This window comes from Leptonotus elevatus, chromosome 3, assembly GCF_054856555.1.
Source record: "Leptonotus elevatus isolate MCC_2025b chromosome 3, RoL_Lele_1.0, whole genome shotgun sequence".
Taxonomy (NCBI): Eukaryota; Metazoa; Chordata; class Actinopteri; order Syngnathiformes; family Syngnathidae; genus Leptonotus; species Leptonotus elevatus.
In genome coordinates this window covers 24,001,245-24,019,389 of record NC_141241.1, presented here as the reverse complement: position 1 = coordinate 24,019,389, position 18,145 = coordinate 24,001,245, and the positions used below count along the sequence as shown (strand labels likewise).

The 18,145-nt window shown below is 42.5% G+C and overlaps 1 protein-coding gene across 9 annotated transcripts in view; it reads right to left on the bottom strand.

Moving 5' to 3' along the window:
* The window catches only part of tjp1a (tight junction protein 1a), a 129,137-nt gene that overhangs the window by 95,553 nt on the left and 15,439 nt on the right, over nt 1–18,145 (bottom strand). For all 9 annotated transcript variants that reach the window (XM_086072321.1, XM_086072325.1, XM_086072326.1 and 6 more), the window contains exon 2: nt 10,811–11,024. In XM_086072321.1, coding sequence (XP_085928447.1) covers nt 10,811–11,024 — 214 coding nt within the window. The remainder of the gene's footprint in view (nt 1–10,810; nt 11,025–18,145) is intronic.

Below are 18,145 nucleotides of genomic sequence, written 5' to 3'. Positions count from 1 at the left end.
ATATATATAAAACTAATGCATGCCTGTTACATACAAATTAGACTTGGGATTTAATTGAATTTCACCTGGCAATCATGTCAGAGGCGTCACAAGGGAAGCGTCGGGTCATTTACATCTGACCTTGTAATGGTGACTTCAAGTGAATGACGTTGCTCTGATTCAGCCCGTTAGAGAACGGCAACATTACAAATTTTTGGTTTTAACAAGTTTAAGAAGGGAATGCATATGTAATGTACAACATTTAACAAAATGTGTTTTTTGCCACTGCTGCCTAAAATTATCATAATACACTGGTCTGTATCAAAAAATGAAAAATGACAAATATTTTCTTGATCAATATTTTTGCACTGAAGACAGTGGTACCTGAACTGCCAAAAGATTCATACAACATACTGCAACGATTATTAGATTCTACTTTTTTAAATTTAATTGATGTCAAATTACAAAAAAAAGAAAACATCAATTTAAAAAATACAGGGGCATATACGTACAGAAAAACTAATGAGATATTTGGCTTCTACATCCGAAACTTTCCTGGAAAATATTGTTGGCTACTTTGTTTACACTTTTTTTTAATGCAGACCAGTGTAATTAAGTAATTAAGATAATTTTTTAAATGTCTGTTATTTATTTAATATAGCATTATTTAGAATTTCTTGCACATAAATGATCATTTTAATGCTTAAATATGATTATTGTTTTCCATTTATTTTCAAATGTGCTGTCAAATTAAAAAAAGGAAGAATATTATTTTCAATTCAAGGCTTGTGTATCAGGTACACTCGTTAAACGTTACTTATTTACCTTAGCTGGCTGCAATGTACATTTCAACGATAACCGGGGCCCAAAAAGGAGCAATATGGAAATATGTCAGAGAAGAACGCTCGAGGAAAAATAGTCTGCTGGTGGGAACATCCTCAAACGCACATCCTACAAATCTCTGTGGTCCAGAGTGAAGCACACATTGGCACACAGCGTGTATTAGATGACAAATAAAAGAGCCTGTATTAAATAATGAAAATGTCAAATCCCTGATGATTTCACTCAGATTTAGACTTCTTAGTCTCTTACCACTGCTTCACAGTGCTCTTTTATTCCACAAAATAGCTGCAAGTAAAGGAAAGAAAACACTGCATTATGAAGTAGATCATTTCTTCGATCTATTATTCATGCCGAGACTTATACACATACACTACTTGTGGTGGGTTACTGGTAGGTAGGAGAAAGAAAGCTAATGCACTATCTGGGTAACATGTTCCGAGTAGTCGATAGTGCTGCAATCTCAGTGGGATGAAATAGATACTAAAGCTTTTTTTAGCCACCATCCTATATATTCTGTAGGGACAAGGAGACATACAGTCATGTCATTTTAGTGGAAAACAACTGTGGACGACACATCATGTTCTCTTTGCTTTGTTGTTGATACTGTATGTGCCTGTAAGGAGAGCAAACATGGATGAAAAGGCAGGGATAAAGGGAGGTTGACTTCGCAAAGAAATTGGCAGCTTATCTTGAGGCTGCGTTTGAAGGCAGTCCTTGCTGAAAGGATTGTCCTGAAAGATAAAACTGTGAAGTCTGATTACTCCTTCTCCAAAATCTGGCTTGTCTTCAGTGAGGCCTGCCAAATGCAGGTCTGCATTTTCACATCACAGTATGAAATGGTTTGTACACCAGAGGAAGGACTGAGCAGAAAAAAATAAATTCTATGCCAGAATCCAAAACCCACAGATTTTGTGAGGGAAAATGTGCCTTTTAACAGTGCATGGTCAAATCTCCGTTTCTAAGTGGAGTAAATGTGCCAATCATGCATGGCAGCTAAGGCTCTACTATATAGTTTTAGGTAAATATGCAACTTTTTATACTCCTTTTTATACTCAAAGATGGAAGAAAGTCATTTGTTTCTGATGGCATCCCCTATCCCAGTGATGCAGATTCACTTTAGTGTTCTGTGATAGGTCATCAGTGTGCCACGGAAAATGATCCAATTTCACTGAATTAGTCTGAAAATCATTTATGCACAAAAAAAAAAAAAAAAAATTGTCAATTACATGTTCTATGCAGCCCCAATAGTCTAAATATGGTATTCTGGTTAATATTGTGTTTGTGGAATATAGTTTAAGCAGCAAAATCCAGCCGTTTTTATCCATCTCAGGGGGCGGCCATTTTGCCACTAGCTGTCGACTGAAGATGACATCATATTTGCTCAGGTCTCAGGTAACAACCAATCACAGCTCAGCTTCAGAAAACAGGTGAGCTGTGATTGGTTGTTGCCTGAGCCCTGAGCAACATTGATGTCACCTTCAGTTGACAGCAAGTAGCAAAATGGCCGCCCCCTGAGATGGATAAAAACAGCTGGATTTTGCTTCATAACTCATATTCCAAACATGTAATATTAATTAAAATGTCATGTTTAGACTAGTGAGGTCACATATAACATATTATTGTCAAGAAATGTTTGAGGTTGACTTCCACTTTAATCTAAGCCAGTGACATATATTGACAGGCAGTTCAATTAAATACTCTTCCACTAGGTGGCAGAAGATGCACAATTAACCTGTTTATTCAGTTTTTTTTGCCATGAGAATTTAGTAAAACGTGTACCTTGGCCCAAAACAAGTTGGAAAAAAACTGCCAAATGTAATCAGATTACAGTACCAGTAATGTAGAAATGTGATACATCTCTCAATTTTGTTGTTGACAAGATTGCCACGTATCATCTCCCTCTCGCAATCCATTTTAATGACCTTTTCTGCTGTTTTTATCAGCTTGAACTAGTGACTGATGTTGAACCTGTCCATCTCCCTAAAGATATCTGGGATACGTTTGACTCACTATAATTTGCAGTTGCCTTGCTATGCATGTTGTTGTACGTACAGTACCTGTGTCTCAGCAGCCCTTGACACCGTTGACTATTATATCCGTCTCTCTCGCTTGGAGAGCTACACGGGGACCAGTAGTACGGTCCCGGAGTGGCACCGGTCTTGTCCAAAAGAGGTTTTTATGTTTCTCTTAGTAAATTTCATTCATCATCTGCTCCCCTTTTACATGAGTGTCCCAATGTTCTATTCTGGGGTCCATTTTCTTTTCTTTGTACTTGCCTCCTCTGGGTATAGTCATTAAAAAGTATGGCATCTCATTTCATTTTTATGCACATGACTTTCATATTTACCTCCCTCTGAAGAAAAATTACCCTGGCGCTTGTACGCAGCGCTTACTTAACTGCCTGGCCGTTCTCAAAACTTGGATGACCCTAAACATCCTCATCTGTAACCTAATACCTTGTATCTATTTACAACAACTAATTTACGCACATTGTTTGAAGCCTTGTTGTCACCACACTCGCTGTAGAGTTGACTAGAGTTTTAAAATAGCACAACAGATTAACTCTATAGTATCGAAAGGTTTCTCTCAGTTATGGCTTTTGACGAAGGTCATGCTTTTACTCAGCCAGGTTAGACTGTTGTAATGTTCTGTATATTGATGTTAACCAGGCTGCCCTCTAATGGTTACAGCTAGTGCAGAGCACTGCTGCACAATTGCTGACTGGCACACGCAGGAGAGAACTGTCACGGTGTGGTCACGGAGCGGCGTGGTGTCTGTCGGCGTGTGAAGTGGAGGACCCAAAATGCAGGGAGGCAGGAGAACCACAGCAGGAGTGCGGGCGAAACTGCCGTGCTTTATTTTACAGAAAACACTAACCAGGGTACTGGTTAATGCTAACTAAACAACAAACTGAAAAGATACAAAATCAAAATGACAGACAGAACTCCGGTGGGGACCGTGACAAGCAGCAATGATCCCACGCCGACTGATCACCACCCGGGAATTAAATACACTCACACTAATTGGGTAACTAGCCACACCTGGGGCCAGGCATAAGTGGCTGAGGGCCCGGATTGGTCAACCCGGAAGGGCTGGAACCCACTCAGGACCAATCGGGACCCTCAACCAAAACCAGATCTTCCCAGACATGACAAGAACACATTACGCCTCTTATAGCTTCTCCTTTTTTATTTTTTCCAAAATACATTCTTTTTTTTAACCTATTGACATTTTAACAGCCTTGCTTCTAATAATTTAAAGTCTGGAGCTAAATCACTCCCGGTCACTCCCCAGTCATGGTTGAAACAGTCGAGACAGAGCCCCCACATGAAAACTTGTCCCCACCTTGGTAGTTTTGAAATCACTTCTTGAAACTCAATTCTACTCATTGCCTCTCCTTGGCCATGTATTTTGAGTTGATAGCTTTGTGTTGTATGGAATTTTCAGTGATTTGTTGATTTTTTTATTCTACAGTAATGCTACCTCGTCAGTGGCGGTTGTAGACAGTTTTACCTGGGGTGGTGAAGGGGTGGCGGGATGTTCATTTGGAAGGGCAGAGGTTATAAACCCGCCACTCGTGATTATCACATGACTAATACAAAGTCTGACACAGTCACAAAAAAACATCTATAGCGTACTAATAGTTTTAAATAGTTAAAGTAATATTAAGTTTATAACACAACTACACATTTAAATGTGCAATCAAAATATTATATTTAACATCATATTAGGTCCTTATGTGCTGCAGTTTTTTGCTGTTGTTTTTTTAAGGGTGGCAATGAAAGTGATAATGTTGCTATCTTCTGGACACCGCAAAATAAACGTATTACCGTAACACCACCCAACCCTAGCACACACTTTTCAAATCAGGTTTTATTTTAATAACATAACATTTGTAGGCTATGCAATAGCAATTCTTATCCATAGGAATGCCACAAATGATTTTTTATATTTTGCTAGTCGAATAGTCACCGTAGTCATGATTAGTCGACTAATTGGATCAGATGTAAATCGCAGAATATCGCACCATCAAGAAGCTGCTCTTAATTGTTAGCTTTAGGGCTGCAACTAACGATTATTTCATTAATCCATTACTTTACTGCTCCACAATGATGATTGATGACATCATCAGTAACTGGTTAATGTCGACTCGATTTTGATCATATTAGTATTGAATAAAAAAATCTGTAGTTGTGCGACTCCTAATACAGTCGCCGTTATGTGAGTAATTATGACATCACTTAGGGTGGCAGAGCTGTGTCACCTCGGAGCACGTCCCTGAATTGACACCCCCCTCCCCCCACCATTCAACTTCTGTCCACTTTCGACCCTACTTCACATCAGTGAATGTGAACTGGCATTCATTTGTGTTGACTGCAAATGCTGTCTCTTAAACATGGTCACAACAAGTCTGACTCTGCCACTGACAACCAGGCGGCTTCAAATAAAGACAACACGCAGCAAGCCAGCTCACACACACACACCCCCACCCCCACACACACACACACACACACCCACACACACACACCCGACACAAAGAGGAAGAACGGGCATGTATATTGAAACATTACGTTTGAAGGTTTATCAACGCATCTGCAGAGGAGGGAGTACGACAGCAATATGTGTGTGTGTATATATTTAGAAGGGGGCAATATTCAGAGAAAAAAACTCTTTATAAAGTCACAATTCGCAAATTTTCGATTTTATAAAGTGGCAGATTTACGAGAAAAAAATCATAAACCTACGGGAAATACACGTAGCGTACTACTCGGATATTTGTGCCAATACTTTTCGGTCGAGTTTTCAAATAAGGAGATAGCAATTGCTTTAACAGAGATTAACTATATCATGTTGGGCATTCGCACTTTGAAGCGACAGTGAAGTGAATACACAGTCTTCGGACGGTTGATTAGTCTTCTTTCTCGTGGAGGGAGGGTGGTAGTGTGTCAACCTGTTTTTTTTCATTGTTTTTTGTTCATATGCTTGTGTAAGTGTCGTTGTTGTTAAATGTAAGTTTTAAATATTGAATGTAGCACTGTACACATTCCAAAATGCCAATAAAAATACATGACCAAAAAAATAATAATTTAAGTTTATTTGTTAGAATGTTCATTTACTACTTCATGTTTTCAGAATGATTAGTTACATATTTATACATTTTGGTATTTTTTTGTACAAGTAGCGAAGATGATGTGTCAAATCTGCTGCTCTCCGTCATTCATTTGCATTTACCTAAAGTATGCTAGCTTCTGAGAGTTGTTCAGGCCATGTCTCACCGGCGGGAGGCCCCGGGGACGACCCAGGACATGCTGGAGAGACTATGTCGCTTGGCTGGCCTGGGAACGATCTGGTTGTAGTGGCTCGGGAGAGGGAAGTCCAGACATCCCTGCTAAAGCTGCTACCCCCGCGACTCGATCTCGAATAAACGGTAGTAGATGGATGGATGCTAGCTTCTGATTGGTTAGTGTTAGTCAGCTGATAGGGATCAGTAATGCCATGCTCAACTACCCGACTTTTTTGTCTTTGACGACAGTCGCGTGCCAGATTACCCGATTAATTCGTTCTGTCTCATGGAACCCGACAAGACACCACCCGATCATCACGTGCTGTGATGCCAAGAGCACCGCGTCGGCACTGGTTGTCAGGGAGGCGGAACAAGAAAAGCGGCAGGAAGGGTGCGTTTGTATGAATGGAGCACGCGGCCGTGCCATTCTACATAAACATGAGCGCAATGCTCTCGCTCCCTGCTCGGTAGTTATCAAACACTGGAATATTATATTGTGTTCGTATAATTTGTGTAATTTAGACTGCTTAAATATTTATTCGTATTTGACTTGTTTTAGTACAGTGCATTTGATACACGCATTTACTCTGAACCGCCCTTCGAGGGGGAGAAAAGACCAGCCCGACTTCTATAAAAAGATACTGTATATGTCTGTCCCAAAGATGTTCCCATCCCTACTTATGTCCAAATCATACTTTAAAAAAAATATTAGAACAGTCAGAATTTTTTTTTGTAGGCTACTCTACACGTCGCCGTTTCTCCTCTCTCTCTTCTCCGCCGTTGCCTGACGATGGCAATGTTGGGAGGTGAATGGCTCCCGTCCATAAAATAAAAAATAATGTGACTTTTGATATTATTAGAGTATGTGTTGCTCATATTAAATGGCAACAAATGTGCACAATGCGTGCGCTATATGAGCTCAAGAAGCAGCGCCGCAGCAGGGTATTTTTTTTTATTTTTCCGGTTCACCTGTCTGGCCAAGTCCCATGAGATATCCAGGGGAGAAATAAATAAATAAAATAAATAAAATAAATAAAATAAATAAAATAAATAAAATAAATAAAATAAAATTTAAAAAAGTAGCTAGAACGTGCTGGTCAGTGTGTGATTGACGTTTCGCTCCCTCTCGCTATTGGTCAAAGCTGTGGAACCAAAAGGACGACGACGTAGGTATGTCACATTGTGCGACAAGACGAGCAAAAATTCTGACATGCTAGACTTTCGTCGTGATGGTCGTGAATCGTCCCAGACAACAGGCGACCAATCGTTGAACCCCTCAACGCTTCGGCTGCGCCTAGAAATTGTGCCCATAAAAGTTATGAACAGAATCGATGACAAAGGGCAGCCTTGGTGGAGTCCAACCCTCACAGAGAACGACTCTGACTTACTTCCGGCAATGCGGACCAAACTCTGACACCGGTCGTACAGGGGCCAAACAGCCCGTATCAGGGGGCTCGGTACCCCATACTCCTGAAGCACCCCCCACAGGACTCCCCAAGAGACACGGTCGAACGCCTTCTCCAAATCCACAAAACACATGTAGACTGGTTGGGCGAACTCCCATGCACCCTCGACGACCCTGCCGAGGGTGCAAAGCTGGTCCACTGTTCCACGACCGGGACAAAAACCTCACTGCTCCTCAAGAATCCGAGATTCGACTTCCCAACGGACTCTCCTCTCCAGCACCTCTGAATAGACCTCACCTGAGAGGCTGAGGAGTGTGATCCCTCTATAGTTGGAGCACACCCTCCAGTCCCCCTTCTTAAAAAGGGGGACCACCCCCCCGGTCTGCCAATCCAAAGGCACTGTCCCCGATGTCCATGCGATGTTGTAGAGGCGTGTAACCCACGACAGCCCCACAACATCCAGAGCGTTTAGGAACTTTGGGCGTATCTCATCCACCCCCGGGGCCTTGTCACCAAGGAGCCTTCCAACCACCACAGTAACTTCGACCCCAGAGATAGGAGAGCCCACCTCAGACTCTGCTTCCGTGACGAGCACAGAAGTCCAATAACAGAACACCACTCGGGTTCAGATCAGGGGGGCTGTTCTTCCCAATCACGCCCATCCAGGTCTCACTGTCATTGCCCACGTGAACGTTGAAGAACGAGGGAGTCCCCAGAGAGAGCGCTCTCCAGCACACCCTCCAAGGACTCGAAAAAAGCTGTTTGGTGCATATGCACAAACAGTCAGGGCCCGTCCACCCCACCCAAAGGCAGAGGGAGGCTACCCGCTTGTCTACCGGGGTGAACCCTAATGTACAGGCGCCAAGCCGGGGGGCAATAAGTATGCCCACACCTGCTTTGCGCCTCTCACCGTGGGCAACTCCAGAGTGGAAGAGAGTCCAACCCCTCTCGAGAGGATTGGCACCAGAGCCCAAGCCGTGTGTGGAGGAGAGTCTGACTATATCTAGTCGGAACTTCTCTGCCTCACACACCAGCTCGGCCTCCTTCCCCGCCATAGAGATAACATTCCATGTCCCAAGAGCTAGCTTCTGTAGCCAGTTCGCTACGCACCTGACCCCTTTGGCCCCTCTTACAGGAGGTGAGCCCATAGGAAGGGGGACCCATGTTGCCTTTTTGGGCTATGCCCAGCCGGGCCCCATGGGTGAAGGCCCGGCCACCAGACGCTCGCCTTCGAGTCCCGCCTCTAGGCCTGGCTCCAAAGGGGGGAAGCCTAGATCCAATATTTTTACTTATCATAAGGGGTTTGTTTGAAAAAAAATTATGCTTGGCCGTCGTAAGGGAGAGAGATGTATTTGTATCCTAGTATCCTATATGGTCCAGAGCCACTGACTAGAAATAGCCTCAGCAAGCTTGCATTAGTCGCATTTTGGCATGCTTTTTTGGGGGCCCATAAACCATTGGTGGCTTTCCCAAAACGGCTCCTCATCGCCACACAAACACACACACACGAGCACGCTTTCAAGCAGGCATGAATTGACTGGTGGAGAGAGTGCAGCTCAATGGACAATCCCAGAGTTGCTCAGGCTTTTTAGCATCAAGCAGCTTATCCAATCACATATTAGATTAATACTTTTTATGAGAGTAAGCCAGTCATAGAGAGAGGCATATGGAATGTGTTGTGTGCTCATCTGAAAGCCTAAGAAACATTGCATAACCAAAGGTCATTGTGTCATACATGTGTGTGTGTGGCTGTGATGAGTGTAGATGATCGGTTGAACGTAGAAAAAGACATTTTCAATTTAATGGGCATCTCAAGCTACCGCTGTGATTCTGTGACCATAACCTGGCAGACTGGCCTGCACTATTGGAGTTGGACCTGGTGCGTATGATCCGGAGTACCGCGAGGCAGTGAATGCACATATGAGTGATGACAATGCTGATCACAATAATTGCATGCTGTCTTTTATTTTTATTTTCCAGACACAGAAAAACTACTGGGAACATCACTGGTTTATTTATTTTACGATATAAAGTGTTACACTTAAAGTACAATGTGTAAAAGTTGACCACTAGATGTCGCCAAATAATAGAATACAGCCGAAGCGCATGCATTTCGAAGGACGTGAACTACAGTGACTCAGAGAAACCAAACTTCACAAGCCTACCACCAATATTATTATTTGGTGTGAGTGAGGGAGCATCTCGGCTAGCGACAGTGACTTGGCAGCCGACGAGAACCCCGGCAAGCGACACCGAAAGACAGAGTTAGCTGGAATTAGTCAGAGCAGCTAACAAGAGCGGCTGGTGGGAGTTAGCCAAGCCATAGGATGGATCGAGCGGCTAACAAGAGTGGCTAGTCAAATCAAGTCAAGTCATCTTCATTTATATAGCAGTAGAGGAAACTAGTAAAAGCTTTTGAGAGCAAAGCAGAGGGCTGCAAGTAGCGGGACTCAGCGACGACCACCTGCAGGCCCACCAGCGTTAACTATATTCGCAAAGTTGTCATTTGGGCATCCGTAGCAGGAAGATGGCAGCAAAACATGGCAGCCTTTTATTAGGTAAGGCTCCAGCAATGTAATAATTGCTGATTATAAAATGTATGTTGCTGTGATAGGACATGTTTTTGTGCACATTATTTTAATAAAAAAAAACTAAAAAAACACTATTTATTTCAATAAATAGTGTTTTTAGAAATGAATTAACTATAATTTCACCACTAGATGGCGCTAATTATTACATACTATGCCCAAGAGGGAGTTTGCAATTATCACTTTAGTCAGTTTCTTTCACTGTCCACTAGTACTGTATTTATATGAGGACTTTTGCGAATAGTCCATTAGGCAACTTAATGCTGGAGGGAGCCACAATTTTTTACTGCTCTTTATATAGCGCTTTTTTTTATTTTTTTAGCTATAGTGCCCAAAGCGCATTTCAAAGCCTAACATTCACTCATTCACACACCAGTGGTCATCTGCTGCCACGTAGGGAGCTGCCAGGTCCACTGGGAGCAAATCGGGGTTCAGTGTCTTGCTCTGGACACACTTCGACATGGTCACCAGGGGTGAGGATCGAACCCACAACCTCACGGATGGGAGACGACCAATCTACCACTGAGTCACGCCGTCAGTACTACAGGGGGAGGGGACATAGGACCACGCACTTCCGAACTTGTACAGTATTATAAAATGCTATGATACTAAGCAGCTCATTTTGCTCCAGGATGTCTTGATAGTCTTAAGATTTATTTTCATTCAAGACACCCTGAGCCTAATTGATGAATGTGTACATTGTCACTTACATTGGCGTCAAGCAGATCAATGCTGTCTAGGCTCTTGCTGCGGTGAATGCGACCTTTGATTCGACGCAAGGAAGGTTTCCCCTGGCTCATGGGCAGGGAGAGGGTAGACATGGCAGGCATGGCCATAGCACCAGCACCCCCAGTAGCACCTAAAGGCCCATCTGAAGAATCGGGAACACCAGAGGGTGACGTCTCTCCGTCTGACGGCGTTACCCTGCAAGAGAACGAGAGTGCAATGATGTTGATGTTGTTTTCTGACATGTTGATATTTTCTTGTCTGCAATCCCAGGGCAAATCAATAGTGCTGTACAAACACAGAACAGAACTGACAATGCTTCTCACCAACTTGAAGCTTCCAGACTAAACAACCTCATGTCTCTGCATCAGTGTCGACCCAGATTCACCGCAATGCTCAGTACCATGATTTAAATCTTCAGTGCACAGTGTTTGCCAGCAGGAACTGATGCATATTCAAGAGAAAAACACAGAGATGCCCGCGGAATCAAAGGAAGACAACATGATGCCTTTTAAAGGACATCATTTCCTGTTGGGTGTGGTGACAGTCAAGCACGTGTGAGTAATTGGGCTGAATGTCAGCAGGGTAGCCTGCAGATGGATGTAAGGTATGGAATGGTCACTTGCCTTCTATTATTAGGCAATGATGCTTGACACTGATAGTAACCTGATGTTGCAGTGACGATGCTTGAATGTTAAATCTAAAAAAAAAAAGATTATATTTATAGATTTATTATGGTAAATGGTACTTCATTTATATGGCGCATTTCCACCTTAAAAAGCTCTCAAAGCGCTTTACATTCAACTACCCATTCACCTCCCGATGACACAGCATAAGGAGCAACTGGGGGTTCAGTAACTTGCTCAAGGATACTTCAACGTGATCGCGATGGCATGGGATCGGACCCACAACCTCTTGGATGGGAGACGACCACTCTACCACTCCTTTATGGATATTTACTCTCATCGAATAGCGAAAATACTTATGAAATTGAGATGAACATAGACATTTATATGAAAGGTCTCTATGTAAAGATGATGTCAGCACTAAAATTCACCCCCCTAAAAATCTCTGTAGTGATTTAACGCGTTTTATATGATTACATTTAATAAATTTTGCCCCGCCCCCTTTTTGGGCATGGCCTGCCCTTTTTCACCCATCTCAAAAAACGTTCCACCCCTAATATATAAACCGCTCCCTCAGGGGATAGGTCAAATGCGGATTTCGCCCCCCTTGGGAGGGTGTATCAGCGGTACTTAAAATAAATTATAAATATATATATATATACACAGTATATACGGCACCAATTTTTTTAACGCTTGATTACTGACAACCCCTTATCTGGAAAGCCTCTACTGAAAGGAATTCCAGTCGCAATGCAGCAGAAAAGTCCACATAAAAATGATCCAATAGAAATGCACTGGAGCTCCAATACACAATGTTTAAGGGGCATAATGTTCGAGTGGAGGAGCCATTTGGACTGTGTAGCACTTCCACCTTTCTTGCTTTGACAGAACACACTCGGTATGCGCCGGTGTGAAAATAGCTAGTTATGTGTAACATCGATATCGTCTTCTGGTTTGTTGCAGTAAAGCAGCGTCACTGCGTTCAAAGGAGTCACTATAACACAAATTAGCAGTAATAAATTAAATAATAATGCATATATTTGTGGGGACTGGCGTCAAGTTGTATTTTACCATTTTAAAAATGTGCAGAAGTTCACAAGTTAATTCATGTAAAACATTTTTTTTAGAAAGTTCTTAATATGAAAAGAGCACACCGATTGTGTCTGGTTCATCATGCAGTAAAGTTGCGGTCATTTTACAATGCAAATCCGTATTGAACTTAACAAAATAAAAGCATTCATGTTGTGCAAGGAGTCATTGTGACACAATTATGCAGTAATAAATTAAATAACAATAAATAAATAACATATATTTGTGGGGACTGGGGTCAAATATATTTTTTTAACAGTTTTAAAAATGTGCAGAACACACACAAACTAAAGCTGTCCAAGTTACTTCATTTAAAAAATTTGTCAACTCTCAATATGAAAAGAAAAATGCATTGAGCTGCCATCATTGTCTTATAAATGCTATTATGCCATGTAGTCACATAATTTTTTATTGTTTTTTATTTAGTGTGCGGTAAATCCTCTGAGAAAATAAATATTAAGTGTAGAATTGTGCATGAAAGCCCTAATATTGCAACTATTGAGAGTGACAGATTAAAGTAAAACATTGCGCTCGCTTGTGGCTGTTCTCTGAATGATTTATCATGAGTGATGCTGTTGGTTTTTGGGGCAATATATTGAGTCATGCCTGTCATGGCAGTGCCGTTACAATTTAATAGCACTTTTTTTTTTAAGAAAAAGGCAGACACTCACAAAAAGGCTGGCAGACACTCACCGTGTCCCTAAAGCAACCTCTTCAGTGAAAACAACAAAGCGCATATCTTGCGGTACAAAAATAGAGAAATAACAAGAAACATTGACAGCAGTGAAAAATAGTCCATGAATTTTGCATAAGATTTAGGCCCAAAATAGAGTATTTTCTTCCTGCCCTGGATTAAACAGGTCAGTAGCAAACTTCATCAATTATTCAGAATCTCGGAAATGTGCACATGTAATTATCAAACAGCATCCGAATCATGATAAATCAAGTCCAGACATGACACAAAACTATAATTGCTGTACAGCACGATTCAAAGCCAAAGTCGTAGTCCTTATACTGTGCACTGAGCTGTGTGACCCTCAGTGGGAATGGCCGCGCTGTTATAGAGGTGGTGTCCAATGACATTCTGATGAACAGTCCGCTGAGAAAGAATGAAAGAGGACTTCTCCAGGTTGACCTTAAGTCCAAGTCGTGACACATGATGTAGAAGCGTAGGCGTGTCTTGGAGTGCCTGAGCCCTGGACGGTGGGCAAATCGGCCAGGCGTCCAAGTAAGGGAGCACCTTCATGCCACTGGACTGCAGGGGTGCAAAGGCCGCCTTCACTACACGTGTGAACACTCTGGGAGAGAGTGACGGCACGAATGGGAGTACTCTGAATTGCCAGTGGCGACCCCTGTAGGCAAAGCGGAGAAACTTCCTGTGCTGAAGAGTAATAGGGACGTCCTTCAAATCGATTGACGTGAACCATTCCCCTCGGGCGGTCGTTCTCAACACGGCCGACCGACGTAGTCAGCATGCGGAAGGGTAACACCCTGAGCTAACGGTTGAGACCTCTCAGATCCAGGATAGGGCGTAATCCACCTGTCTTTTTTGGAATGAGGAAGTAGGGGGAGTATAATCCCCCTGGACGGGCGTCCGTGATATGCCCCCATGAGAGACGACGAGCTCCAGATCCCCACATAGGCCGAAAGTTCTGCACAGCACGTGACAGAGGTGCGGCCGGGAGAGCAGCTCCCCCACAGAGTTTGACGGAGCATAGGTCCTGGCAAGGCTAGCAAACTCGTGTCATTAGCACACACTGCACGTTCCAGGGCTCCTGTCACAGCCGAACCGAAAACTTAACCCGGAACCACAAGGAGGTGACAAAGTTCCTTCCAGGAGGGCTCTCGCAGGGGAGACTGAGCCAACCAGACCTGATCCTTTTTCATACATGAGGATCACCAGCGGGAGGCCCCGGGGACGACCCAGGACATGCTGGAGAGACTATGAGACAATTGCGACCCAGATCAGATTTTTTTCCCAAAGGCGACCTGTATCTGACTTGTTTTATGTCAGTCTGAACGGCTCAATTCAGATTTTTTCATATCCGGCCTGGGTCACTTTCATATGGGGTCCTAGATTGGATACGTATCCAAATTATTGCAATGCGACCACAATCTGAACGGCCAGGTCGCATATATCCGACCTCGACGTCATCAAAAATCCAATATGCGCTCTGCGAGAGTGGGGACATTAAGCTTGATTTATGCTTGACGCATCCGGGAATTCCGCTCGGCTCGGGGGATGTACGTGAATTGGCAAAGTTGTTTCGAGTAACAGGTGTGACTTTATATTTGACTTCAATTTAATCCCACTTAAAACATGAAGTCTAAAGATGACATTTGTGGCAGTGATATTGGTAATTTAGCCACGCAGACGGCTCATTTCTACTGAGGTAAATATGGTGCAAAAGTAACTTATACCTGTAAAAAAAAATTGTAGTTGTCTTACGTGCGGCAATGACGCGACGTCATCGTTAGGGGTGGAAAAAAAGAAGAGGTCTCCGTGAGCTAAGGCGCCCGACCAGGCTCGCCTCATTTTCACAAAATATTATTTCTACCTCCTGCTGCATCACTCCTCTGTAGATATGAGATGGTAAAAATATGAGCCCCGACGACGGACTTATAAAAGTCTGTGGCACTAACACGCTGGACCATATGTATTTACTTCCGCAAACACAGCATTGTGAGTGACGTATATTCTTCTGCGCCACTTTTTTCAGATTGACTTGACACTCAACTCTTGAGTAGTCACTGATACCAATACCAAATACCGATACCACTAGTAAATAAGATTCTTCCCCCTCCAAAAAAGATAATTTGAAGGAAAGACCTGTATATACCAAAATCGTATTTTTCCTTAAAATGTCATGAAATAATGGCTATTTTCTATTCATTTCATTTCTAATTTGTAGTTCCTGATCATTAAACAGCTACAAACGGTACCGATACCTTAAAATAAAGCTGGTATCGGCACCGACGCCGATACCTGCTATCGGTACGCGCCCATCCCTAATGTTTTCTAACAACCACTAAAAGGACAATAAATGATGTATTTAATGTTTCTATAGCTCACATTTGTCTCTTTAAGAAGCCAGCTCACTGTGAGTTGAAGTTGATGAATTAGGCGAGTACCTGGGTTCATTGCTTTTAGACTTATATGAGCTAACACTTTATTATGACAGATGTTCCCATGGAGAGCACTTTAGTCTACTTCAGTAAGGGCTGCAGGGACAACACCAGTGTGTCATCATATACCGATTAGGACACACACACACATACACAAAATATGTGTGAGTATCCTGAAGTGGCTCTTAAACAAAAACTACCTCTATGCATTGTAGTGTAAAATATGATTAACATAAAGCATTGGATATACTGTACTATTCTAATGAGATGCCTTTGTTAATATCATCCAGGCCACATGATGGTCATGCACCAAAAATAGCTCCACTGAAGTAGTTCACTTAGTTCGACTTTACACGCTCAGCAGCCAAAAGCAAAAGTTTGAGCATTAAGACAACAAAGACGAAACAAAAGGAGACAGGTGAATAAAGCATGAGGGAACATGAGGCTGCAAGGCGAAATGAAGACACGGGGAATAAGGAGAAGGACCATAATGCAGAGAGACAAAGGACAGAGGGACACTGTCAGTGTATGGCTGCGAGTGCTTCGTAACGTCTGACTCTTCAGCCCCAAGTGATGGGGGCTGTTGAACATGCATCATTGTGCTAACGGGCCCAGATCCCACTGTCGCGGGCACGCGGTGACGAGAGAAGCGTGACGCATCCTCCTTGATTCACAGAACCTTGCTAATGCCCAATTGAAGCTCCTTGAAAGGAAAGCAAACTTCTGCAAATACAATTTTGCCATGGTTCCAAAAAACATCATATTTGACTAATTCAAAATGGAGCAGGAAACAAAACATAAAGTCAAGGAAACATATTACACAGCCTGTTAGTTACAAGTCATTATGTGTAAGCCCATTTGAAGCCACGTGGGGAGAGGCGGATGGGAAAAAGACGGGATCAAGTTTGTGCGTGGGCCAGACAAGCCTGACAGATGGAGAGCGAAGATTAGGCATATAGACATTCAATCAAACAAGGCGGGACATAAGGCATATTCGGGTGCTGTCTGACCCCTGCAGCGAGGAAGGTAACCATCTTTTTTCTTCAAAGCACACAAAAAACATGATGTCGCCAAACAACTCTGAAAAACACAACAGATGTTAAAGTCTTTTGTTGAGGTTTGCTGGGAGGACAAGTTGTCATACACAACGACATCCCATCAACTTCACAGATCCGCAGACTGAAATAAACACACATCTTACCACTTTTGTAACTTAAAAAAAGGATGATGGGCCCCCAATTTTTTTTTACACTGCATCTGCATTATGAACTGGAGCTGTACTTTCCATCAGGGTCATACAGTTAACTTAAAAACATTTATATTAACCCAATTCCAATGAAGTTGGAACATTGTTAAAAGGAACCTTGATTGTAATGAAAAGTTTTATATTATTTATTTGGTTGTTACTAACATAACTATGAGCTAACATAACTATACATTTTTCAAAAATAATTTCCAGTTTGATACATTTTGTACAAACTTTATTTGGATGTACACCGCCATTTTTATTTACGTTACAACATAGTCACTGCGTAGTGACATAGAATGGCGGCTGGCTCTCTGCCGAGCAAACGACTATAAAGAAAGCAAGTTAAGTCTCTGTAGCGTTCCTAAAGGGACGATCAAAACTCTGGTATCCGTTTGGTGAATGAAACTGCGTAGGGGAGGGTGACTCTCCCGATCGCATATTATTTCTTTAGGAACAAAGGATCCAAAGTCACGGGCATTAAATGTTGGTGTTTGTCCTTGCCGCTTACAGGCAGTGATTTCTCCAGATTCTCTGAACCTTTTGATCATATTATGGACTGTAGATAATGAAATCCTGAAATGTCTTGCAATTGTACGAACATTGTCCTTAAACAGTTTGACTATTATTTCATTTGTTCACAAAGAGGTGAACTTCACCCCATCTTTACTTGTGAATATGCAATTCATTGAAGCTCCTTTTATACCAAATCAAAGGCATCCACCTGTTTCCAATTAGCCTGTTCACCTGTGGGATGTTCCAAACTAACAAGTCCTCCAACAATGACGACCATATTGGTCGTTTTACCATGCACCAAAATACGACCAAGTGTCACGTATTGTAGTTTAGCAACCTTTATCGGCCATGTTAAAAAAATCCAAAAGGTAGACTTGAAGACGACCCGTCTGACCGGAAGATGAACGTTTATCTTAGTGAGCTAATAGGCCGTTGATGGATTTAGTGTATTTTTTAGTGTTGACATGTATGTCAATTCGCCATCAAAAACTAATTTTTGGGGTTAGCTAAGGCTTTCAGTGAGGTTGTACAGTACACGTTATGTCTTTACATGGGACACTACTGGTTGAGGTTAGTAAAAGGTACAGTGAGGCTGTAGACTGCTACAAAACGTAGTGAACACTAACAAAACATGTAGACACTAGACAACACTGACACAATCACTGGCCAAGTAGCTCAGTCAGACAAACACTCGTCTTCCAACCAGAGGGGCTATT